General features: G+C 49.3%; 1 protein-coding gene across 3 annotated transcripts in view; it reads right to left on the bottom strand.

Moving 5' to 3' along the window:
* Nucleotides 1-20,960, bottom strand: part of FBXO18 (F-box protein, helicase, 18) — a 38,767-nt gene extending 17,807 nt beyond the window's left edge. The window contains exons 1-10 of one of the 3 annotated variants that reach the window (XM_018056943.1): nucleotides 20,789-20,960; nucleotides 10,657-10,812; nucleotides 9,745-10,346; nucleotides 6,327-6,457; nucleotides 6,085-6,220; nucleotides 3,881-4,071; nucleotides 3,350-3,442; nucleotides 2,541-2,635; nucleotides 1,618-1,786; nucleotides 759-981 (exon numbers count right to left, since the gene is read on the bottom strand). In XM_018056943.1, the coding sequence (XP_017912432.1) occupies nucleotides 759-981; nucleotides 1,618-1,786; nucleotides 2,541-2,635; nucleotides 3,350-3,442; nucleotides 3,881-4,071; nucleotides 6,085-6,220; nucleotides 6,327-6,457; nucleotides 9,745-10,346; nucleotides 10,657-10,812; nucleotide 20,789 (1,797 nt within the window). In that variant the 5' untranslated portion in view covers nucleotides 20,790-20,960. Of the gene's footprint in view, nucleotides 1-758; nucleotides 982-1,617; nucleotides 1,787-2,540; nucleotides 2,636-3,349; nucleotides 3,443-3,880; nucleotides 4,072-6,084; nucleotides 6,221-6,326; nucleotides 6,458-9,744; nucleotides 10,347-10,656; nucleotides 10,813-17,791; nucleotides 17,809-20,711 lie in introns of those variants that run through there. The other 2 variants (XM_018056944.1, XM_005687839.3) reach the window with 2 other exon arrangements.

The following is a 22,400-nucleotide window of genomic DNA, read 5'->3' as shown; positions in this document are numbered from 1 at the left end:
ATGCCGAGGTCAGGGCTCAGAAATAAGGGGTTCACGTGTGCACACGGGTCAGAGAGAAGGCTCCAGCACACGGTGAGTGGCAGCCCCTCTCTGACCTCCCCCGGCTCCATGAGGGCCTCGTGACACCATCAGGCACCCAGACAGCAAGCAGCCAGGGCTGGACCACACCCAGCGGCAGAGCATCTCTCCGGGAGCACAGCATCCAACGAACCAGGAGAGGCTGGATGATTCCTCTAGATTCATGACCCATGGTGATTATAATTCATAAGGAGTGTGGCCAGGGACTTCCCTAGCAGTCTGGAGATGAGGGCTCTGTGCTTCCACTCCACGGGGCACACGCTAGATCCCCGGTCAGGGAACTAGGATCCCACACGCTAGATCCCCAGTCAGGGAACTAGGATCCCACATGCTATGCAGTGGGATTGAGGGAAAAAAAGTGACCAATGACTGAAAAGAACTGATAAAAATTAGAAGAGAGATACTTCATCCCCAGATCCTAGGACTAGCCGACCCCATGAGGAGCTCTGATAACCCTGGTGGGAGCCCTGTCGATGCAGTGCAGGCCAGGCTGAGGGCCCCGGGAGAGGACCACACTGCACAGAAGACTGTGGACAGCCTGCTGCCACACCCGCCTGTGGCCTGCCTCCACCTCTGCCTCCCGCCAGCAGCTCTGAAGACACCGAAGGCTGGGACGACCCGACCCCAGACCACGCCCTCAACCTCCCAAGCCTTAACTCCAGGGAGACGGAGCGGCTCACCAGCTTCTCGCTCTGTTCCACCATGACTCGTTGCCCCTGGCTGTTCTTGCACCAAATGGGCACGTGGTCAATTGTCAGCTCCTCATCGGCAGAGGCGAAGAAGTTTTCCAGAGTCTTGCACACAAGTTTGGCCCTGATGAAGCCACCCTTCCCTTCAGTGAGGACGGAGTTGACCATGAAGGGGGTTAACTTGAAGAGATTCAGTTTCTTCTTCAACTGGTACCTGCAACGCACGTTCTGAGGGCACAGGGTCGGCCTTCCTGGCCACAAAGGACTTGTGCGCCACCGGGCCTCCCCACCTTCTCTCCAAATGACACCACCAGGTTGCCGGCACTGGCTCCTCCAGGTGAGGAAACCAGCGAGGGGCTGAGTGAGGTCCTTGTAGGACCAGAAAGGGCTCCTCTAGGCTTTCTAGTATTCAGATCCAATAACACAGGAGACAAAAGGGGCTCACAGCAGACACTGCTGTTTCTGGTGTGGACCCAACTCCAGGAGGCCCCGGGAGGACCTTGAACCTCCCTACAGCCTTCTCATCCAACAGGGCGTGGCTCAGGGCCCTGGAGCCTGGGTCTAGCGCCCCTTAGCCCCATCCTCTCCCTTCCCACTTCCAAGTAGAACCTGAACTGATCAACCAGGCTGGTGGTACCTGCGACTTCAGACATTGTCATCTGACCTGTGCCTCAACTCCAGAGAAATGAACATGCCTCCCTCAGTTGACAATGTATCCCTCTGGGGTAGAAGTATAAAGCACTAAATCTTTCCTGATGTTCCCTGCTTGTAAACAGAGATAAGGCACTACGTTTGCCCCCGTCACTGCGGTGCGCTGACTGCAACATGAAAGCGGCACCGTGATGCTCACTTGCGCCCGATGTGACCGTAGGCCATGGAGTGGAAGGTCTTGCAGATGACGTTGCTGGGGAAGACGAGCTCTGCCTGCTTGGCGATGCTCTTGTTGAAGGTCACGTATAGAAACCTGCTCTGAGACCACTTCTCAGCATACTTGACCAGCGTGGAGGTCTTCCCGGTGCCTGGAGACGCCAAGAGAAAGGGAGGTCACCCTCTGACCAGGAAGAACTGCTCCAACGGCGCCCTAATCAGCATCTTCCCGTGCTCATCTCACCACCAGCCTGGGACCCGACAGTGGCAAGCCCTCCAGCACAGATGAGAACCAGAAGCCACGCAGTGAAGGGAGCAGCAGAGCTGAGACAGAGCCACCCAGGCTGGGGTCCCAGCCCCAGCTGCCCTAGCGAGGGGCCCACTGACTTCCTTGAGCTTTGGTCTGCTCCTCAACCGTGTGCATGCAACACACAGGGAGAAAAAGCACTACGAGCAAAGGTCAGACAAAGAGTGACCAAGTACTTCAGGAGCCAGCTAGCACAAGTCGCTGACTGAGGCAAAACACGGGACCACACCTCTGGGGATGCAGGTTAGAATCAGAAGGCAGAAGCCCTTCTAGGTTTCACTCTACAGAAAGCCAGGAACTCCTGACGTTGTCTGAACAAGACAGTCACACGACCTGAGGCCCCACAGCCACCTGTGTGTGAACAGACACAATGACACGTAACAGGCTGGGTCAATACCACCAACTGTGGACCATCTGCCCCCAGGAACTCCAGGGTGGATGCTCCCTGGAGTGGTAAGAAAACGCAATTATTCCTTGACAACTGCTTTTTAGAAGATTTAATTGCAGAAGGGGAATAACAGGTGATGGCAAGATGCTCCAGCAGGTGGAGGGAAGGGGGAGGCAGCGATGAGAGGCCTTCAGGAGCGGCAGCCCCTTACCTGCAAATGCCATTATTTTCACCACCTGGAGAGGCTCCATCTTATGGCTTAGGATCAGCTGTTGTTCATGTGTCAGCTGGATGGTTGTTTTCTTTCTAACCATTTAGAAGAGAAATCAGGAAAAGAGCAAGGAATTGAAAAGATCAGGGATAGATACCAAAAACCAAATAGGAAAAACCAAATGGAATGAATAAAATTTAATGAGGAAAAAAAAAGGAGAAGGGACTTTCCTGGCGGCGCAGTGGATAAGAATCCACCTGCCAAAGCAGGAGAGACAAGTTCACTCCCCGGTCCTGGCAGATCCCACACGCCACGGAGCACCTAAGCCTATGAGCCACAACTGTCAAGCCTGCGCTCTAGAGCCTGCAAGTCACAACTACTGAGTCTAAGTGCCTAGAGCCCGTGGTTCCACAAGAGAAGCCACCACAAGGAGAAGCCTGCACACTGTAGCTTAGGAGTAGATCCTGCTCACTGCAACTAGAAAAAAGCCTGTGCAGTGAAGACCCAACAGGGCCAAAAATTTAAAAAATAAAATTATTTTTTAAAAAGAATGCTCTCTTCTTTAAGAGAAAAAGGAGAGGGTGGTCCTTTAGAGTGATAAAAACGTTCTAAAACTAGATTATGATGTTAGCTGAACACTCAGTAAATCTACTGAAAATTACTGAATTTAACAATTAAAATGGTGATTTTTATGCAATGTAAACTATAACTCAATAAAGTGCTTAATACAAAACACTTTTTCTCCTTAAGTGTGACAGTCACGAATCAAAGGGGACAACACACCACAACACATCTGCAGACGGACGTACCCCGACCAGACTGATGGTTCCTCTTTGTCTCCTGAGGCCTGAGCACAGGAATTCTCCTGAAGATACAGGCAATAGAAAATGTTGTAGTGAATCCTAACAGGAAGAAAGGAGATTAGAGATTTTCATATTCAGTCACAATCTGTATATTAGTTTTCCTCAGACTCCTAACTGTTGCTAAAAAGAAAATATGTACCATTATTTTGCAAAAAGAAAAAAAAAGAGCAGCAAAGGGCTTAAATACACCAAGAGCTGAGGCATCTTTAGCTGCACTGTTGCAGGTAAGCAGCAGTGCAGGTAAATATCCGGACAGCATGTTCTGGGAGAGGCCTGGCTGCAGGGCCCAGAGGAGAGACTGATGCACGCTCTCGGGGGAACGGGACGCAGCCGCGAGTGCGCACGCAGCCCCGGGACGCTGCATGACCGAACAGTGCCTCCTGTCCCCAGAGTGCGCTTGCTTGCTGGCACCGTCGCACTCTGGTCTCTCTGAGAACCCGGGGCGCGGTGGGCGGGGGGCTCGCCCGGGGCCCGTACCGGTTGCTGATGCTGACCCCCTTCTCCCGCATGGCGTAGAGCAGCACGGCGAGGCAGTACAGGGTCTCGGTGGCGTCTGGCACAGTCACAGTGGAGCTGGGCCGCCGCAGGCAGAAGAGCAGCTGCTGGATGTCGCTGACGCTGCTGGACAGGAGCACGATGGCCGCCACCAAGGCCCACACGTTGATGCCCTGAGGAGGGAGGCGGAGGGGATGAGAGAGGAGACCCGAAACACAGTCGGTGAGAAGCACACGGGACGACAATGAGGAAAGTCAGGCTCAGGGTTCACGTGTCTCCTACAGACCCGCTGCAAGGAGGCCAACTTCCCAAATGACACTTGGGAAACAACGGGAACGTCTCCTCTTGCCCTGGATTCCTTCCTTCTCATCACTTTTGGATCTGACTTCTCAGTTTCCGTTGACTGAATAATATTTATAAAGTCCCTAATATAAGACCCTGCACAGAGGTAATCCACACTCTCCCCACCCAGGTCAGTGTGAGCTCTCAGGTCCAGACACTCAAGTCCAATAAGCTTACTAATAAATGTGCCAAAAACGGCAGGTAAAAAGAAAACATCAGTCTTTACAGAGAAATCAAGGCTGACAATTCAATGGCATGAAGATGTTAATTTACTATTGGCCTTCCCTGGTAGCTCAGTGGTAAGGAATCCACTTGCCAATGCAGGAGACAAAGAGTCTGATCCCTGATCCAGAAAGATCCCACATGCCGCGGAGCAGCTAAGCCTGTGCGCCACAACTGCTGAGCCTCTGCTCTGGAGCCTGTGAGCAGCAACTATTTAAGCCCACTTGCCCGCGAGCCTGTGCGCTACAAGAGAAGCCCCCGCAATGTGAGGCCTGAACATCACAAGTGGAGAGGAGCCCCTGCTTGCTGCAACTAAAGAAAAGCCCGTGCAGAATGAAGTCCCAGCATAGCCTAAAAAATAAGTTTTTAAAAAGAAATGCTAATCTACTACTTACTTTACGATTATTTAATAACTTATTAATGGAACTTCCCTGGTGGTCCAGTGGCTAAGACTCCGCACTCCCAAAGGCAAGGGCCCGGAGTTGGTCCCTGATCAGGGAATCAGATCCCCATGATGCAGCTATGAGTTCACATACCACAACTAAAGACCCACATACTGCAACTAAGACCCCGCGCAGCCAAATAAATTTAAAAAACCTTTTTAAAAAAGAAAAGATAGGTAGAATTTTAAAACATATTTATTAAGTTTAATAAGTAGTAAATAAATTATTCAAAGTGTATGATTATGGACACAGTATGCTCCAGTTATCAATGTCTGAGAAAACGTTCACTAACATGGAAATATCAAAAATAGATACTACTATTTTTAACTCCTTGCAAGCCTCCCTGCTAAAAACACATCCATGAAAGGAAAGTTCTGCACATTTCTCACTATAATCGTCGTATGAAACAAACCTCACTCCACCATCGACAGCCACTTCACGAAAGGCAGAGAAATGCACAGGGCTAGATTTCCAACCTTCCACTGGTTGCAGAATAAGGCTGGGGTTGCACGCGGTTTCCAAGAGAACATTTAAGAAGAACCCTTGATCTCGATGACAATTCCAGAAGATGGAGTCAGGACACTGAGGACTATTTCCAGCATCTCATTAACTCACCATGTGTCAGTACAAAGCCCGTCATTTTTCCGGGCTTCCCTTGTGGCTCAGCTGGTAAAGAATCCAACTGCAATGAGTGAGACCTGGGTTCAATCTGTGGGTTGGGAAGACGACCTGGAGAAGGGAAAGGCTACCCACTCCAATATTCTGGCCTGGAGAATTCCATGGACTGTATAATCCATGGGGTCGCAAAGAGTCAGACGTGACTGAGCGACTTTCACTTTCAGAAAATCCAAGTTGTCACCAATACAATGGGATGCCTTGTAAAGAAACTCTTACAATCAGAGTGTTTGGAGGCTAGGTGACCATCCTCTGTTGAAACTGCTCAACAGAATAGAAAACTGGATGAAATGCTTTTTAAAACTCCTTCCAAATTAAAGAATCTGTGGCCATTTATTTCTCTATGGGACCAATGACAAAGATTAAGGCTTCAAACCAGAGACTTAAGGAAGATTTTAAAAATAAATCTAAAACAACCTTCAGCCACATCTGACCACCAAGACATTTTCTTCCCAAGAGGAAAGGCGCCACCTCCCCAGCCCTCCCCACAGCCTCTTCACGTACGGCAGGGGCAGCACAGAGGTCAGGGAGGTGTTGGCGCACGCAGGCCTCTGCCTCAGGGAGGAGGAGGTGATCCCTCAGACTCCACAATGCCTGTCCAGGGTCCACACTCGGGGAGCACTTCGTGGTGGCTGTGTAGCTGTTAAGACATTCACAGCAGTGTCCGTGGGAAAATGATCCGTTAAATGCTGATCTCTCAGAAAGAACTTCAGAAACCCACTTCCTCCCACAGGACGGTGACTTACCGGATGAGGTTCAGCACGCACAGGTCCGACTCCTTCTCTATGCCGTAGCTCGACAGGATGCCATCCACCTTGTTGACGGCTTGCTCTTCATTCATCAGGTATCGGTGATACAGCTTTTTCCAAGGAATGAACTAGATAGTTTAAGAAATCCAAAACGACATGTAGGCAATGGCTATTAGAGACCAGGCTACATATATAGACAGCTGTTTAGAAAACAACTACAGCTCACAACTCAAAAGCTGGACAAAAGGGCAGAAACATCACACAGATTCTAGTCAAAAACAAGAAGGTGGGTCTCAGTTTCTTGGTTCCAACAACAACTTGTTACAGAATCTGGGGAGAGCTAGAGCTTCAGCTTTCCTGTCTGAAACAGTCTGGTGCCTGTCGAGACACTGATGACTCAGAGTTTATAGCAAACAAAACAAACTGCAAGTCAAAAATTTTAGGAGAGACAAAGAAGACGATTACATAAGGATAAGAGGGTCAGCTCACCAAGGAGCTATAACAATTATAGACACACATGTACCAAATATCAACGTCCTAAATCTAGGAAGCACATACGGGCAGAACTGAAGAGAGAACCAGACAACAGGAGACTCTGACGCTCCACTTTCAAGAACGGATAGCACAAACAACACTAGACCAAGTGAACCCAACTGACATATAAAGAACACTCTACCCTACCACAGCATACAATCTTCTCAAGTACACACAGAACGCTGTCCAGGATAGATCATGTATGTGGCCACGAAGTCAGTCTTAATCCATTTTAAAAGACTGAAATGATAGAAAGTATGCTTTTCAATCACTACAGAATGAAACTGGAAATTAGCAGCAGAAAGAAAACTGGAAAACCCACAAATATGAGAAAATTAAACAACACATTTTTAAAGCAACCAATGGGTCCAAAGGGAAATCACAAAGAAATTAGAAAACACCTTAAGACATATAAAAACAGAGATACCAAAATGCATGGGATGAAATGCAAGCAATGCTTAGAGTTAAGTTTATAGCTATAAAAATTACATTAAAAAAGATCACAAATCAACAACCTAAATTTATACCTAAAGGAACTAGAAAAAGAACAAACTAAATCCAAAACTAGCAGAAGGAAGGAAATAAAAGAGACTATAGAGGAGAAATAAATGAAATAAAGAATAGAAAAATAGGGGGGAAAAAAAATCAATAAAATAAGAGTTTTTTTTTTTTTAAAAGATCAACAAAATCGACAACAGTTTGATACATTATGGAAAAAGGGAAGATTTAAATAACCAAAATCAAAAATGAAAGAGCAATGTTACAACTGATGTCACTGAAATAAGAAGGGCTATAAGAATACTTCAAATAGTTGCAGGTCAACCAACCAGACACTCTAGAAGAAATGAATAAATCCCTAGGAACACACAACCTACCAAGACCGAATCACGGAGAAACAAAATCTGAACAGATCAATAATGAGCCCACCAGGCTCCTCCATCCATGAGATTTTCCAGGCAAGACTGCTGGAGTGGGTTGCCACTTCCTGGTCCAGGGGAATCTTCCCGACCCAGGGATCAAACCTGGGTCAACCGCATTGCAGACGGGCTCTTTACCACCTGAGCCACCAGGGAAGCCCACTGAGTAAGGAGACTGGGTCAGTAATCAAGTCTCCCCAAAAGGAATCATTCAGGACTAGACTACTTCCCTGAAAGATTCTGCTGAACATTTAAAGAAGTAGTATCAATCCCCCTTGAATTCCTCAAAATACCCGAAGAGGAGGGAGCACTCCAGACTTATTCTGAGGCCAGCATAACCTTATACCAAAGGCAGACAAAGATACCACGAGAAATAAAAAGAAAATGAGAGCTGTGACAAGGTCACTGAAAGGAACACCATCGTGTCATTGCTGGTGATGATAAAAAGGGCATTGTTCTAACATTTCAAGATGTAAGAATAAGCTGTGATATCTTCCCAAAATCTTCTCAAGCAGAACGGCAGGAACCCTCACTTATCCCCATTTCCCACCAGAGACCTTAATCAAATGCCCAGAAATACGGACCCAAAATAAAGTTCACAACTAAAAACAGAAAGATACTTGTCTGAAGGTAGGAGACAAGACCACCAAGCAAAATATGGAGCAAGAGCGATGAGAAATTTCCTCCAAAATCCTTTGGGCTTGGAAGAGAAATGTACTAACTCTCAACATATCCATCTTGCCCTCCATCTCCAAGGTTTTCAACTTCTCACTCGGTAAAGAATCTGCCTCCAATGTGGGAGACTTGGGTTCGATCCCTAGGTTGGGAAAATCCCCTGGAGGAGGGCATGGCAACCCACTATAGTATCCTTGCCTGGAGAATCCCATGGACAGAGGAGCCTGGTGGGTTACATCCATGGGGTCACAAAGAGTTGGACGAAACTGAGTGACTAAACACACACATTTGAAGAATGGGTTAAACTCTGCTGCTAAGTCACTTCAGTCGTGTCCGACTGTGTGTGACCCCATAGACAGCAGCCCACCAGGCTCCACCGACCCTGGGATTCTCCAGGCATGAGCACCTGGGTTCATGGTGTTCATGGGTGTTCACTGGGTTGCCATTGCCTTCTCCGGGTTAAACTCTACCTCTGGCTTATTCCCAACGGCTGGTCTAAGGGACACACCAGCTAAGCAGAACATTCTCCTAGCCCTCCTGGAGACCTGAACCTGGGAAGTGTGATGACACCACAAACGGAAGCACAGGCTAACGGAACCAGGAAATCCTCTCTGAGAGCGCGGGTTGCCCCTGTGTCGTTCTCAGAAGGTACTCCTGTGACTACACGCAACGCTCATTTAGCAATCACCTCCTATTAATACGTGTAAACTACTGTGAGACACAGCGGAGCACACAGTGGAGAATGCAGACAGGACAACCAGCCCTCCAGCAGTGCTCTAATGTTAAACGAAGGAGGAAGGCTCTCTAAGATCATAGCAGAACATCATAGGCTTGAACAGAGGTGTAAATCACTATAATAGCGTAAGGAAGAGAGAGAGGGTGCCTTCTGTGGGATGGAACAGAGAAGAGGAGTTACTTGGAGTGCAGCCTGGAAGAGGTGAGAGGTCAGCAGAGATACGAGGGGCTCTTGGGACTGGTCAGCTGTGGGGTGCAGATTAGATCAACGTAAGGGAAGTACCACACAGCCCCCAGCTGAGAGGCAGCACGTCGTGTGCTGTGGACAGAATACCGGGGTGGACTGGAGAGCAGTCAGCAGGAAGCCTGGAGTAACTAATAAGGTGGGACACACACGGAAGGTCTCAGGTGCCTCCAGGGGCTGGGATTTGATTCTGGAGGACAACGGACACTAACATTTCTGAAGAAACGCCATCGTCAGGAGGACGCGTTAAGCGAGGCGAATCCGTGAAGATTTAGAGCAAACATCAGAGAACGAAGAGCGCGTTCCATACCAGCGGATCGCTGATGACCTCCCTCCAGAGGCGGCACACCAAGCTCAGGTTCCAGTAGAGGTCTTCCACGGGCAGGAAAGCAAAGATGTGCCTCAGGACCTCGCTGGGCAGGCTGCAGATGTGGCTCGGGGGCTCCTGGCAGGGCAAGGTCCCAAGGAGCCCATAGTGAGGGTCAGGAACAGGGTCTGGACCAATGTCCTCCACCTCCTGGCTGGGTTCTCCAGGCTGCACGCTGAGCTGCCCCACCCCGACCTCTGCTTCCGGACTGGCTTCCCTGGGCCGTGTGCAGGATGGGGACGAGTGATGCCATGGGGTCTTCTTAGACACCCCATCCCACGGACTGGTCCCTGAGGCTGGATTCCTCTCGTCCTCTAAGGACCGAGACCGCTTCCTTGCAGGCAAAGCGGAGCCTGGCGAGTGCAGCCTGGCCTCTCCGTCTCCCCCTGGAGGCAGGGCACAGGGGCTCCCTGCCGCGAAGATCATTTCATCCTCTGCGTCCTTAGAGCTGTCCTGGCCCACAGAATTGCTTTTGGCCATGTCATTGGTGCACTGCTGCCGGCCAGCGAGGAAGAAGTCACGGCTGTATCTCAGGCATCCTCGCCCTAGACAGAGAACCCACAAAGAACGCATGAGAAATGAGGAAGCAGTGATGACCCTTCGCTGACCCGAATGAGACAAACTAGTTTTCAATTCTCTATTTTACTATGGGAAAGAAACAAGGATCTATTTATTGGTCTACTGATTACACACAAAGCTTAATACAAAACATATTTATATCAGGCTCTATCATATGGTCAGACTATTCCAACAGGACTGTAAGATCACTGTAACGACATTTACAAATACTGAGATACTCAAAGGCCACACACACTATAGATTCTGAAACGCAAAGTATTTGGGGGAAAGACATACCCCTGGTCCCTCTTTTGGTTCTGGGTCTAGGATAGAGACCGTGGTTCGGGTCTCTGCTTGTCCATCTTTGACCAAAGGACTGGGACGCAGCCAAGTGACTCTGAGCGAGATGTTGGCACTCAATGGCTGTAAGATGCTTCCGCTTAAACCGTCTCACTGTTTTGTACCAAAGGGCAGAAGAAATGGGACTCTTGTTAGTTATCACAAATTCTACAAGCTAGTCAGCAAATTAAACTAAATTTTTAGGAATACGGTGACTGTGGACCACCCGAGCCAGCCCTTTCCATCTTCTCCACTTTCCCATCAATTTTCAGTCTCTCATAGTTTCTTAGCATCTCCTCCTCAGGATTTTAGAATCCTAAAATAACCTTCTTTTTTGCCTATTGTGCTTTCTAGAAGCCCTGATCATGAAATGCTCATTTGAAAAGATGCCACTATTGCCCACATGGAGATCTGCCATCTTTTGCTGACTTCACCCAGGCCCTTTATATTCCCGTATTAACCATAAATATTTTAAGAGCTAGCTGTAGCTTTTTAAAAATAAACACAGACATTGTCCCCTGAATACACCAGCTTCCCCAAATGGCAGGAGCAGAAGGCACTAGGGGACAGTCCCTGCGGGCTCCCCAAGGAGTAGCTCAGCCCTGCATGCCCCCACCTGCCCCCAGGTGCACCCCGACCCCCTGAGCGCCCCAACGTTCAGCACTGGTGTGAGAGGATGGCAGCAAGGCCCCCGAGAGGAAAAGAATTGAGACCACTCTTCAGCATCTTCATGGGACAAAGTTTCATATTCCCCCTCAGCAACACAACAGCAACTGAGCCCAGAGTTCTGTCTTGAGAGTACTGACGTATTTATGTTTATATCAGGCATTTTCTGCCAGGTAATTATTTTCCATATTTAGCCGATGCTCTTCCTGTTTCTGCATATTATCCCATTTATGATCTAACCCCTCCGATGTCATTAAATACAATAGTTACACTACTGTAAAACAGAATAGTTACATTTTAAAAACTGGTAAGAGAGGAGAAGAACACATGCAAGAGAATTAAAGTGGCCCTTTACAGATGGCCCGTGAAACGACTTCCTGCCAGCACCATACTGCCACAGGTCCTAAAAACAGTCTAGAGTAAACTGTAACATCTCATGTCAGAATTCCACTCAACATTTCCTGTAACCCTGAAAACATCTAAAACCAAGACACTAATATGTGTATCTGGTTTAATTTATAACCCACCCACCCACCCACCCCCACCCTTAGCCCATAGCTTCTTCAGAAACAATGCTTCAAAATTTCAATTCATTTTTTGAAGGTTTAACAGAAGTTTTAAAAAAACTTCATGGATATTTCAAGACTTATAGAAAATTATTTCTCCACACAAAAATAGCTCTACAAGGCCCTCTGAAAGTATGCTAGAGAGACCTTTTAACTACCTGAATTCAGAGTTAAAATGCCGCCAGAGGACCCCAGTCACTTAGCTTCTTGAAGGCTCAGGGGTGCTATAATGATTAAATGAGAAAACACACCCCAAAAGACTTGTCAAACTATAAAACTCGACACAAATTTACCCATCTGCTTATTTTCTGGAACAAAGCTTAGATGTGATTGCATAAAACATTGAAATAACTTTCAAATTATAAAGACAGTACCTAATGGCAAGACATGAAGTATGTCAGCAGTCCAGTTACAGCCTGTTCTGTATTACTGAAAACACCTTTCATAAAGCCAAGTCATATGTTTTAATCTCTTATTATGATCAGAACATATCCCTTCCACTGTAATGGTTTTATAAATTTCATTATTTCATTGTGGTACATATTCCTCTACTCTAAAAACCAAGCCTTATAATCATACTCACAGAGGGAAGAAAAAAAAAGTTGTTTTTCTATAATAAAAAAATAAAAGATAAATTTAAAAATTTTCTATATTGAAAAAAAATAAGCTTAAAGTCTGATTATTCTCTTTTAAAAAGTAAGACATGAAACTTTGCCTCTCCCGCTCAGAATCTTTCATGTCACTAAGCTAATCAGCCACAGACCAACACTAACGTGACCCGTGGCTGCATGCATCTGAGGCTACGGGACTCAGAGGTCCCTGTCCACAGCGTAGACTCTGAGCGACCTGAGCTCGCTAGCATTTTGGTGCCGTGGAGGGTTCTGGAAGGACTCCCCTGCGGGTACCTTGGGACGACTACACTGACGAACCCTGGCCCCTCATTCAGGTGCTCCAAACCCACTCGGTTCAACTACAGGAGCAGCTGCAGAATTCCAGCCAATAAACCCACCAACCCTGTAGATCCCAGTTATGTGACTCATGTCGGCTTTCTCCTCCAACATGCCCAACTTTTTCAGAGCTGGCAAACCCAATGTCCAGAATTAGAACTGGAGACAGCTGAGGAAAGCTACCGATAGTCGGAGAATGTCTTATTTAAAGAAGGTGAAGGTCTATAGGTAAGCTGGCCTGGAGAGAAAGTTTTCATAGATAAAATCACAAAGATTACCAATGTCAAACCCTCAAATTCACATGACCCAGGGCCTTGGTGCTGGCACAGACCTGCGCGAGTATTCTGCTTCCAGCCTTTGGGTACAGCCCAGAGTGTTCCTGCATGAAGCCATCGCTGGCACAGAGGTGCCCAGGCGGGGTTATCTGGCCTCTGGGCACCAGCAAGGCGGTCTGCCCTGTCCATCCGGAATGGTCCCCACGGCCCTGACTACACACCCGGGAGGCAGAGGTGGCACTTTCACCGCTTACTTCCTCCTCTGACTTCAGCAAGCGATCAGAAACCAAGACTGCTTTTCCTGCCTCTCAGGTCTCTGTGCTTCACTGTGTGGGAGCCGGGGCCCCTGCCACCAGCTCAGGAGTTAGCAAGGTGTCTGAGGCCATGTGATGCGCTCCGATCTGGAGTAGGGAGGCCTCCTCTACGCGATCACTCACAGTTGAGTCACAACGAGGACCCTGAGGAGCTGACATGCGGAGTTCACACCACAGTCACACGGTTCCAACCAGACAGACAGAAGCACCTAGTGACACGCACAGGGAGGCTGACACAGCCTATCAGCTCAGAATTACACGTGGACCATGCCACGATGAGCCTCTTAAAAGATGCTATGTTCTAACAGCCTCAATGTTCTTGTGAAAGTGTTTAAAATTACTATAGTAAAATTCTAACCAGCTTCTAGCCTCATTAATATATTTTAAAATCAGCAGCTTAAACCTAACTTTACCAGAATAAGGATGTTCAAATGCTACCCCTTCCTTCCCTGAGTCCCCAGACCTCGTGAGGTCCCCTCCTCCAAACAGCAGGTGTTCTCTGCATGGCTCTCCAAGGGCACTTATTAGAAGATGCTCGTGATTCTTTAGGAAGCAGCTAAAGTGCACTGTGATGAAAGTGTACCATTAAGAGGGATGGAGGGACATGACACTTGCTGGTGGGCTTTCCAAACTATGTGAGGCCCCAGAAGGGTCCAGCAGAATTGTCTCCAGGCGCCAGCGGGCACCTGTGCCTCTAGAGCCGACCACAGTGTCATATCCCTTATGTCACGACAGAAAAGCACTGGGAAGGCAGGAAAACCATTTGTCAAACACGATTTTGCCTATCCCATGCTGCTTTTCCTGTGACGGCTCTCTTACAGCGAGAGGCCCCACAGATCCTCCATCGCTAGGCCCCCGTTGCTAGAGTCGCCCCCCCCACCCCACTCTGCTTGGCAGACCACTGGCACTGCAAGTGTGGGTCCCAGTCCTTGTGTCTGACTCCCAAGTGGTGAGCACCTGGAGCCCTCTGCCAATCCCTGTACTCTTCACCTTGCTGACTGGCATCACCCCACCACCCGCCCCCCCAGGTCAAGCGCACAGCCGAAGGCTAGATTCTCCTCAGCCCCCCGGCACGACCATTACTATACTGATCATCACTACAGCTGCACAAGACACCCCAGCCCTGGGAAGGCAGGGACACGTCCCCTCAACTTCTTCCTCAAAGCACTCAGCACTACACTCCACAAATCACAGCTACTCCACCGCTGACTGAATGAGAAGTTCGTGCTAGGACACCTCAATTCTGCTGGAATCCGCCTGGCTTTATTTTCTCATCCTCCTGATTCCAAGACATTTTATAAGCCAAGTCACCCAAAGCGGAACAGGGTGCTCCTGGTTTCCTGGTGAAGACAGCCCGTCCCCTCCCTCCTCAGCACACGGCTGGTCCACACCTCCCCTTAGTGCCGGGAGCTGGGGCCCCAGGGAACACGCGGAGGAGTGTGCACCTCTCCCAAGCCCGGCCCGTAAAGCCTCTCCTGCCGCTTCCTCCGGGCTCTAGTCCTGTCCAGGGAACAGGAAGGTGACCCCTCCAACAGCCTGGGTCCTTTGTTTTAAAGAGCACCAGTACTTCCCTGCTGGCTCAGTTGGTAAAGAATCTGCCTACAATGTAAAGACCTGAGCTCGGTCCCTGGGTCAGGAAGATTCCCTGGAGAAGGAAATGGCAACCCACTCCAGTACTCTTGCCTGGGAAATCCCACGGACAGAGGAGCCTGGTGGACTACAGACTATGGGGTCGCAAAGAGTCAGACGTGACTTAGTGAGTAAACCACCAGAGTACGTACACACACTCAGACACACACACACACACACACACACACACCCCGTCCCCTACAGTCACCTGAAACTGCTATAAGACAGAGAAACGAGCTGGAGTCCTGAGGTCACTGTGTGTTTGGATCTGTTTGTTACTGAGGTCATGCCCACCCTAACCATTCCAGGGTCACCTGAAATTGACACCAACTCACTTTTTTGCATTCCTAACCTTCATTAATCAGAATTCATGCCAAACAGGCCTCCAAGATGTGCAGGTTACTGACCTAAATGGACACACTGAAGATAATAAGTGTCTATAACTCCTGGAGAGAAAGATTGTTAAATAAAAATGTGAAAAAGGAAAATCAAGGTAACTCTGGCACAGGGGCCTGACGAGAGCGACCTCCTAACACGAGGTGCACTGGGAGGTTTTACCAATCAAGAGAAACCCAACCTCATCCTATTCGCTCCCACAAGCTTCTTGCCCTTCTCAGAGAGGCTCCGTGCAGGTCAAGCAGACACCCTCTTGTTTCTGGCGAGACAGCAGAGGTGCACTGCGGCAGGCCCGTTGCTACCAAGAGTTGGGTACTTCACAGGTCAAATGTGCCCTGGGAGATCTAAGACCCCAATCTCAGCAGCGTGGATGGTGGTGGTCCCCAACCTCAGTGAGACAGAAAGTATTCATTCAACCCAGGCAAGGCTGTGCAGCAGTGAAACCACCCTCTATGTGTCTGAAACATATGCAGCGATTACCTGTACAACTATGTACTTAACACGAGTTGTTCACACATAGACTGGTATTATTACTATAATATGTTTTATTAACATGTTCCCTGATAGCTCAGTTGGTAAAGAATCCGCCTACAATGCAGGAGACCCCAGTTCATTCCTGGGTCAGGAAGATCCACTGGAGAGGGATGAGCTACCCACTCCAGAATTCTTGGGCTTCCCTTGTGGCTCAGGGGTAAAGAATACACCCGCAATGTGGGAGACCTGGGTTCAATCCTTGGGTTGGGAAGATCCCCTGGAGAAGGGAAAGGCTACCCACTCCAGTATTCTGGCCTGGAGAATCCCACGGACTGTAAAGAGTTGGACACGACTGAGTGACTTTCACTTTCAAACCACTGTTTAGGTGTGTATCAGCATGTCTTCTACCCCTAGATGAAAGCTTTATAGTTGGGTGGGAGGGAGGGGAAAGGCACCCAACACCCACCGCTCCATAAATATTAATGAAATGAATGAATGAAATGAACAAATGTACCGACTACGGCACTGCTCTCTGGAGAAGCTGAGATTGTCTTCTTCGGTTTTGATATCCTACACTATCTCAGTGTGCCAATGGGCTTCACAGCTTTTGAAGTTCTTTCACAAATTCTCATCTGACTTCTGCCCAACCCTGTGATTGCGCCACGATGAAACTGGGGCTCAGGGAAAACTTGCCTGAAATCACAACAGTTGTAGGTGATACAACTTAGGCCTTCTGACTCCTCAAGATCAGAGTTCTCTCTATGGAAGGTAATATTCTCAGGGTTTCCCTGGTGGTCCAGTGGTTAATACTCTACGCTTGCTTCCACTACAGAGGATGCAGGTTTGATCCCTGGTCAGGGAACTAAGATCCCACATGCTGTGTGGCCAAAAAAAAAAAAAAAGATAATATTCTCCCTTCCAGATCCACCAGAAAGATTCAAAGCAGCTTCTAAAAACCTCAGGTTTAAATTCTCTGTCCCTTTTTTAGAAACCACTGTGGAACATCATAACCAAAGCTCCAACTTCCAGTACTTAGAAAACCTAAGTGTAAGGAGAGTGGAAGTGTTACTCCTTCAGTTGTGTCTGACTCATTGCAACCCCAAGGACTGGAGCCCACCAGGCTCTTCTGTCCATGGAATTCTTCAAGCAAAAATACTGGAGTGTGTAGCTATGCCCTCTTCCAGGGGATCCTCCCGACCCAGGGATCGAACCTGGGTCTCCTGCATTACAGGCAGATTCTTGACTGTCTGAGCCACCAGGGATGCCCATCAGGAAAGTGTGAACATGACATCACTAAATACTATACACTCAAAATGGAAAAAGCTCTAAATATTTTTGAATTCACTGGAAGTGTGAGCTGTGCAAGAAGCAAATGTGCTAGCTCCTCCAAGGACTCGCTCTCAACGTAGGGCCAAGTCCCTGTGTCCTACAAACCCAAAGGCCTGCTAACCCAGGCCCGTTAGGCTCTCTGATGTCTACGAACACCTGCTCGTCTTGTGGAGCAGCAGCCACTTGCTCCAGCAAGCGAGGATGGAAACAGCTTTTTTCCCATGTGTGTTTCAGGAATGGAGAAAGTAAGGAAAAACAAGAAATGATCACGATGTACAGACTAGACTGTATTTCTAAAGATTTGAAAGGCTTTTTCTACTGCCAATTCATCCTGCAACCACGTGTAAGTACTTATGATGCCCCAGATTCATGAAAAACATTTCGAGGGCTTCCTCTCTTGGCATCTCTGGGGTCACATGCTACTTGAGACACTGCAGATTTAAAAATGAATGATTTCACCTGTCCACAAGGTAGCTCTCAACACACACACAACTTACTATACATAAGGCATGACAGGTGCTCAGTTCAGTTCAGTTCAGTTGCTCAGTCGTGTCCGACTCTTTGCGACCCCATGAATCGCAGCACGCCAGGCCTCCCTGTCCATCACCATCTCCTGGAGGTCACTCAGACTCACGTCCATCGAGTCTGTGATGCCATCCAGCCAGGTGCTACACAAACACATTTATGAAACGCTATGGGAGTAAAGACAAGTGACCAGTTAGGAAAGATGAAAAAGGCTTTATGAAGAGATCAGCCTCACAAGATGAGCAGGATCCAGGAACGCAAAAGAAACGCATGGCAGTGGAGTGGTGGGAAGTCAGGTTTCATCACACGGAGAGGCTCACAAGGATGAAAAGGGAATTTGGAAACAGAGTACAAAGGCCCTCAAGTATAATGCTAATGAACTTGGACTTTATCTTAGAGGGATTCAGAGAATTATCTCACTTTTCTAAGCAGGGTTAATGTCTGGTCAAATTTACATCTTAGAATGGGAACTCTGGAGGCAGGCAGAGGATGAGTAAACACGCAGACTATCAGGGAAACAAGGCAGAAAGTCACGTTACTAACAGAGGCAAGAGTTGGTCAAGGACTGAGGGCAGCAGTGGCAAAAACAGGGAGAAGGGGAAAGTGAAGACCAACACTGGACGAGAGAGATCAGAAGAGAAAAAACACAGGTAACTGACATTGCCAGCTAGATCTCAGTGACAACAGCATTAACCACGCCGAGGAGTAAAGAAGAAATCGTGTTTGCATTTTAATCACTTCTTCCAGGAGTCAAGGGAGGATGAAAGTTCTCAGTTTTGAAAACGCTTGCTTGTTTCGTTTTCAAATTATCTGTTGAGTGACAGGTTAAGCTCCAGGAGGTACTTTGAAATAGGAAACTAGCCCTCAAAACATCTGTAAGTGACAGCTGGAGACAGAAGATTTGAGGTGCTTTGGTGAGATGCTCTAAGAGCAGACGATTCCACAGATCGATGAAGACAGAACTCACAATCTTTAAATAAAATCAGCTTAGGAAGGACAGAGGGGGACAATAAGCAGAGAGAGAGGATGACAACAAATCTGAAATTAGAGCTCTAAGTCTATGAACAAGAGTCTAGTGTTCGCACACTCAGAGGCCACAAAACTTGTCAACCCATCAGGACACCCTCTGATGACAACTGCAGAATGCAACGGAACCACAAAAAAAAAAAACAGGAAAAGGAAAGAGGTTAGCTAAGTAGCAATGATGCCAAGGCAAGCCACGGGAGAAATGAATTACTACAGGGCACACCACAAATTCCACACACTTGCACAAAAGGGACAAGCAAAAACGGGGAAACCAGTAAGACCCCAGAACATCTCCTTCCGCAAGCATATTGTCAAGATCTGTCCCCTGCACAGCAAGCTTTTGCTCTAGACAATCCAAGGCACTGTGAATAGATCCACACACACTGTCCTCTAGCTCCTGAAAGGGGGATTCAGGCCAAAATCAGTTCCTAAAGAAGACAAAAGGGGGGCTTCTCTGGTGGTCTGGTGGCTGAGACACCACACTCCCAGTGCAGAGGCCGGGTTCAATCCCTGGTCAGGGCACTAGATCCTGCATGCCACAACAAAGACCTGGTGCAGCCAAATTAATAAATAAAATACTCTTAAAAAAAAAAAAAAAAAAGAATACAAGAGAATTGCCTGTGAAACACCAGTTAAACAACCAATCATCTGAATTTAAAATATTCTGTCCTATACTGCAAATATGTGTTTTGTTTTTAAAAGCAAGGAAACTGGAGGCTTAACCCAAGAAAAGGTGGAAAGTGAAAGTGAAGTGAAAGTTGCTCAGCCATGTCCGGCTCTTTGCGACCCCATGGACTATACAGTCCACGGAATTCTCCAGGCCAGAATACTGGAGTGGGTAGCCTTTCCCTTCTCCAGGGAGTCAACTGGTAATAAGGATGGGGGGGCGGGTGGGCAGGGGAAGGATAGCAGCAAAAAAGTGGGTGGAGCTACCAGATATCGCAATTTCAAGCACTTGCACCAATACCAATGGCTGCAGTAAGAACAACCCCAGGCATTTCCTAAAACTTAGTGAACCTTAAAGAACTTTCATGCCTTCCTTTTTTTTTCTTGAAGTGGTGAGACAGAAGGGAACAATAACTTTGGTAAACCTGATACCGGACCTGATTCTGTCTCCAAGGACTATTCTTACTACTCAGTTAATCAAATTCAATCCGCTCATGAGCAAAACGAGCTTGCTTTCATGTCAGAGATCTTTTTTCATTTTATCTTCCTTATTTGAGCAGATTACCAGGCACCAGCAGGCCCTCACTGGCGGCTACCATCCTTCCTTCCAGAGATCTTTATCCTCCCGTGGGAAAATCCCTAACTTCTTCAGGCCTCAATTTCCTCACCTGAGTGGGTTGCCATGAGGCCTTACAGGCTTGTTTGCGGGTGAGGTAACTAACGTAAAGTATTTTGTACACCACAGTGCGATACAAGATGCAAAGTATAACGATTTCCAGGCCTGAAAAGCAGAGCTGCTCCCATTTTCCCTCGGAAGGGACAGAAAACACCGCGAGGGTTAAACGACGAGCACCTCGGAAGATCAGGTAGAGAAGTCAACAGCGACCCTCACGTCCGCCACCACCCCGCACAGCTTGCTCAGAACTCAAGACTCTACACCAGCTCCAGGACCCCCCACATTACCCCAGTTTTCCTAATATTCAGGTTAGGGGGAGGGCAACTGCAAATGCAAGAGGCAAAAGGATGCCACAAAATGACTCGCCCAAGGTCAAAACAGCTGAGCAGCAAGAGAGGAAATGCTGGCTGCCCACGGCCGAGGCCACGTTCCGGCGACGGCCACATCACTGACAGCGCCCCAGCCTGCCGCTCTCTGATCCGCCCTGGCCCCAGCCAGCGCTCCACCACCCCCGAGGACCATACCCGCTAAAGACCCCAGAGACTCAGGTCCACGCGACCGGGCCCGTCCGCGCCCCCACCACGCCGGCGGCCTCACGCACTATGGTGATCCGCATCAGGGCTCTCGCCGCCGCCGCCTCAGGTCCCGGGCCACCCGGGTTCCCGGTCGCGGCTTCCCAGGGGCAGTGAGAGCCCCTGCAGGCCGTGGACTTCCTCCACCAGCTCCGCCGCCGCCACAGGGCCGCGAAGAGCCCGCCGCCGACGCCGACGGAATGCATCACCGGCCAATTGAAGCACGCAAGAGGAAGGGCGCACTTGACGGACTGCTGCGGCGACCAATCAGGATGCCGAACCGCGCTACCGCTAGCAGGCCCCGCCCCCCCTGCGCTTCCGCCAGGGCGGAAGAGGCGAGCAGTAACTTTCCCAGAGTTCCTCCGAGCTTAGGGACTCACGGAGGGGCCGCGGTCGGCGCGATGGGCGGGGCCAAGAGTATGGGCGGAACCGGCCGCGGAGGGCGGGGCCAACACTATGGGCGGGACCGGCCGCGGAGGGCGGGGCCATAGGCGGGGCCGCACGGGCCCTACCTCGTCTTCGCGGGCTCGTGCCGCCTGTGACTGGACCTGCGGTGGTGGTCCCCGGGGTTCACCTAGTCTTTCTCCTCAAAGTGAAACCAGTGCGGGCGGTAGTCTCCGCGCGTGCGTTCGCTGCGGCCCGCGGGTCGCGTGGTCTGCCGGGAACCTCAGGGTTGGGTCGGGGGAAGGTCGGGGCGTCTGAGGAAGGGTCCTGACAGGCAGGGTGGAGGAGGACCTCGGAGGCGGGGCCCGGAGGAGGGTCGCGGGGCGTTCCCGCCGGACCCGAGACCGTGGCCTTGACCGCGCTCCGGGTTCCGCGGCGGCTGTGCTGGTTGGTGCTGGATGAGAGGAGCTGCACCCGGCTGGGCGCGCCGACTGCGCGGGGCCTGCCGGAGATACGCTCCTGCACACGCTACGCGCCACAGCCGCTGGGACATCTTGGCCTATCTGGTTGACACCCGGGACCTGGACATCGAAGCCGTCAACCAGGACTACAAGCGGACTCTCTCTGCACGAGGCTGCCTCCATGGGACACCCGGACTGCGTGCCGTACCTGCTGACCCGGGGGGCCGCCGTCGACTGCCTGGAAGACCGACTGGTAAGTGGTGGGCCTTGCAGAGAGACCCCCACCTTTTCCTGCCGATCTTACATTCCCACTCTTGGTGAGCCTCCACACCGTTGCCTCTCAGGCTTCCCCTACAGAACATCATTGCTCTCAGGCTTCCCCTACAGAACATCATTGCTGTCCTTGTGAGGTTAACTGCTCCAGCCTTCTGTTTCAGACTGCCTCCCATGATAGAGCAGAGAGCTGTAACGAACATGTTCAGATTCCCTGGAGAAGGAAATGGCAACCCACTTCAGTATTCTTGCCTGGAGAATTCCATGGACAGAGGAGCCTGGCAGGCTACAGTCCATGGGGTCTCATAGATTCGGACACTACTGAGCGACTATCACTCACTCACTGCCTATAGCAAGGGTCCCAGGCGTGATGTTTTTCTGGAAACATCTCCCTAAATTATTATTGCACAGATGACATTGTTCTAATTTTCTGTTTTGAAATTCCTAGTTATAGCTTATCAGAAATTTGCAAAGACAGCCGGGAAGTCCCATGCACCTTTTCCCCATTTGCCCCAAAGTTAAT

This window comes from Capra hircus, chromosome 13, assembly GCF_001704415.2.
Source record: "Capra hircus breed San Clemente chromosome 13, ASM170441v1, whole genome shotgun sequence".
Lineage (NCBI taxonomy): Eukaryota > Metazoa > Chordata > Mammalia > Artiodactyla > Bovidae > Capra > Capra hircus.
The sequence above is the reverse complement of the archived record's forward strand: the minus strand, read 5'-3'. Positions and strand labels throughout refer to the sequence as shown.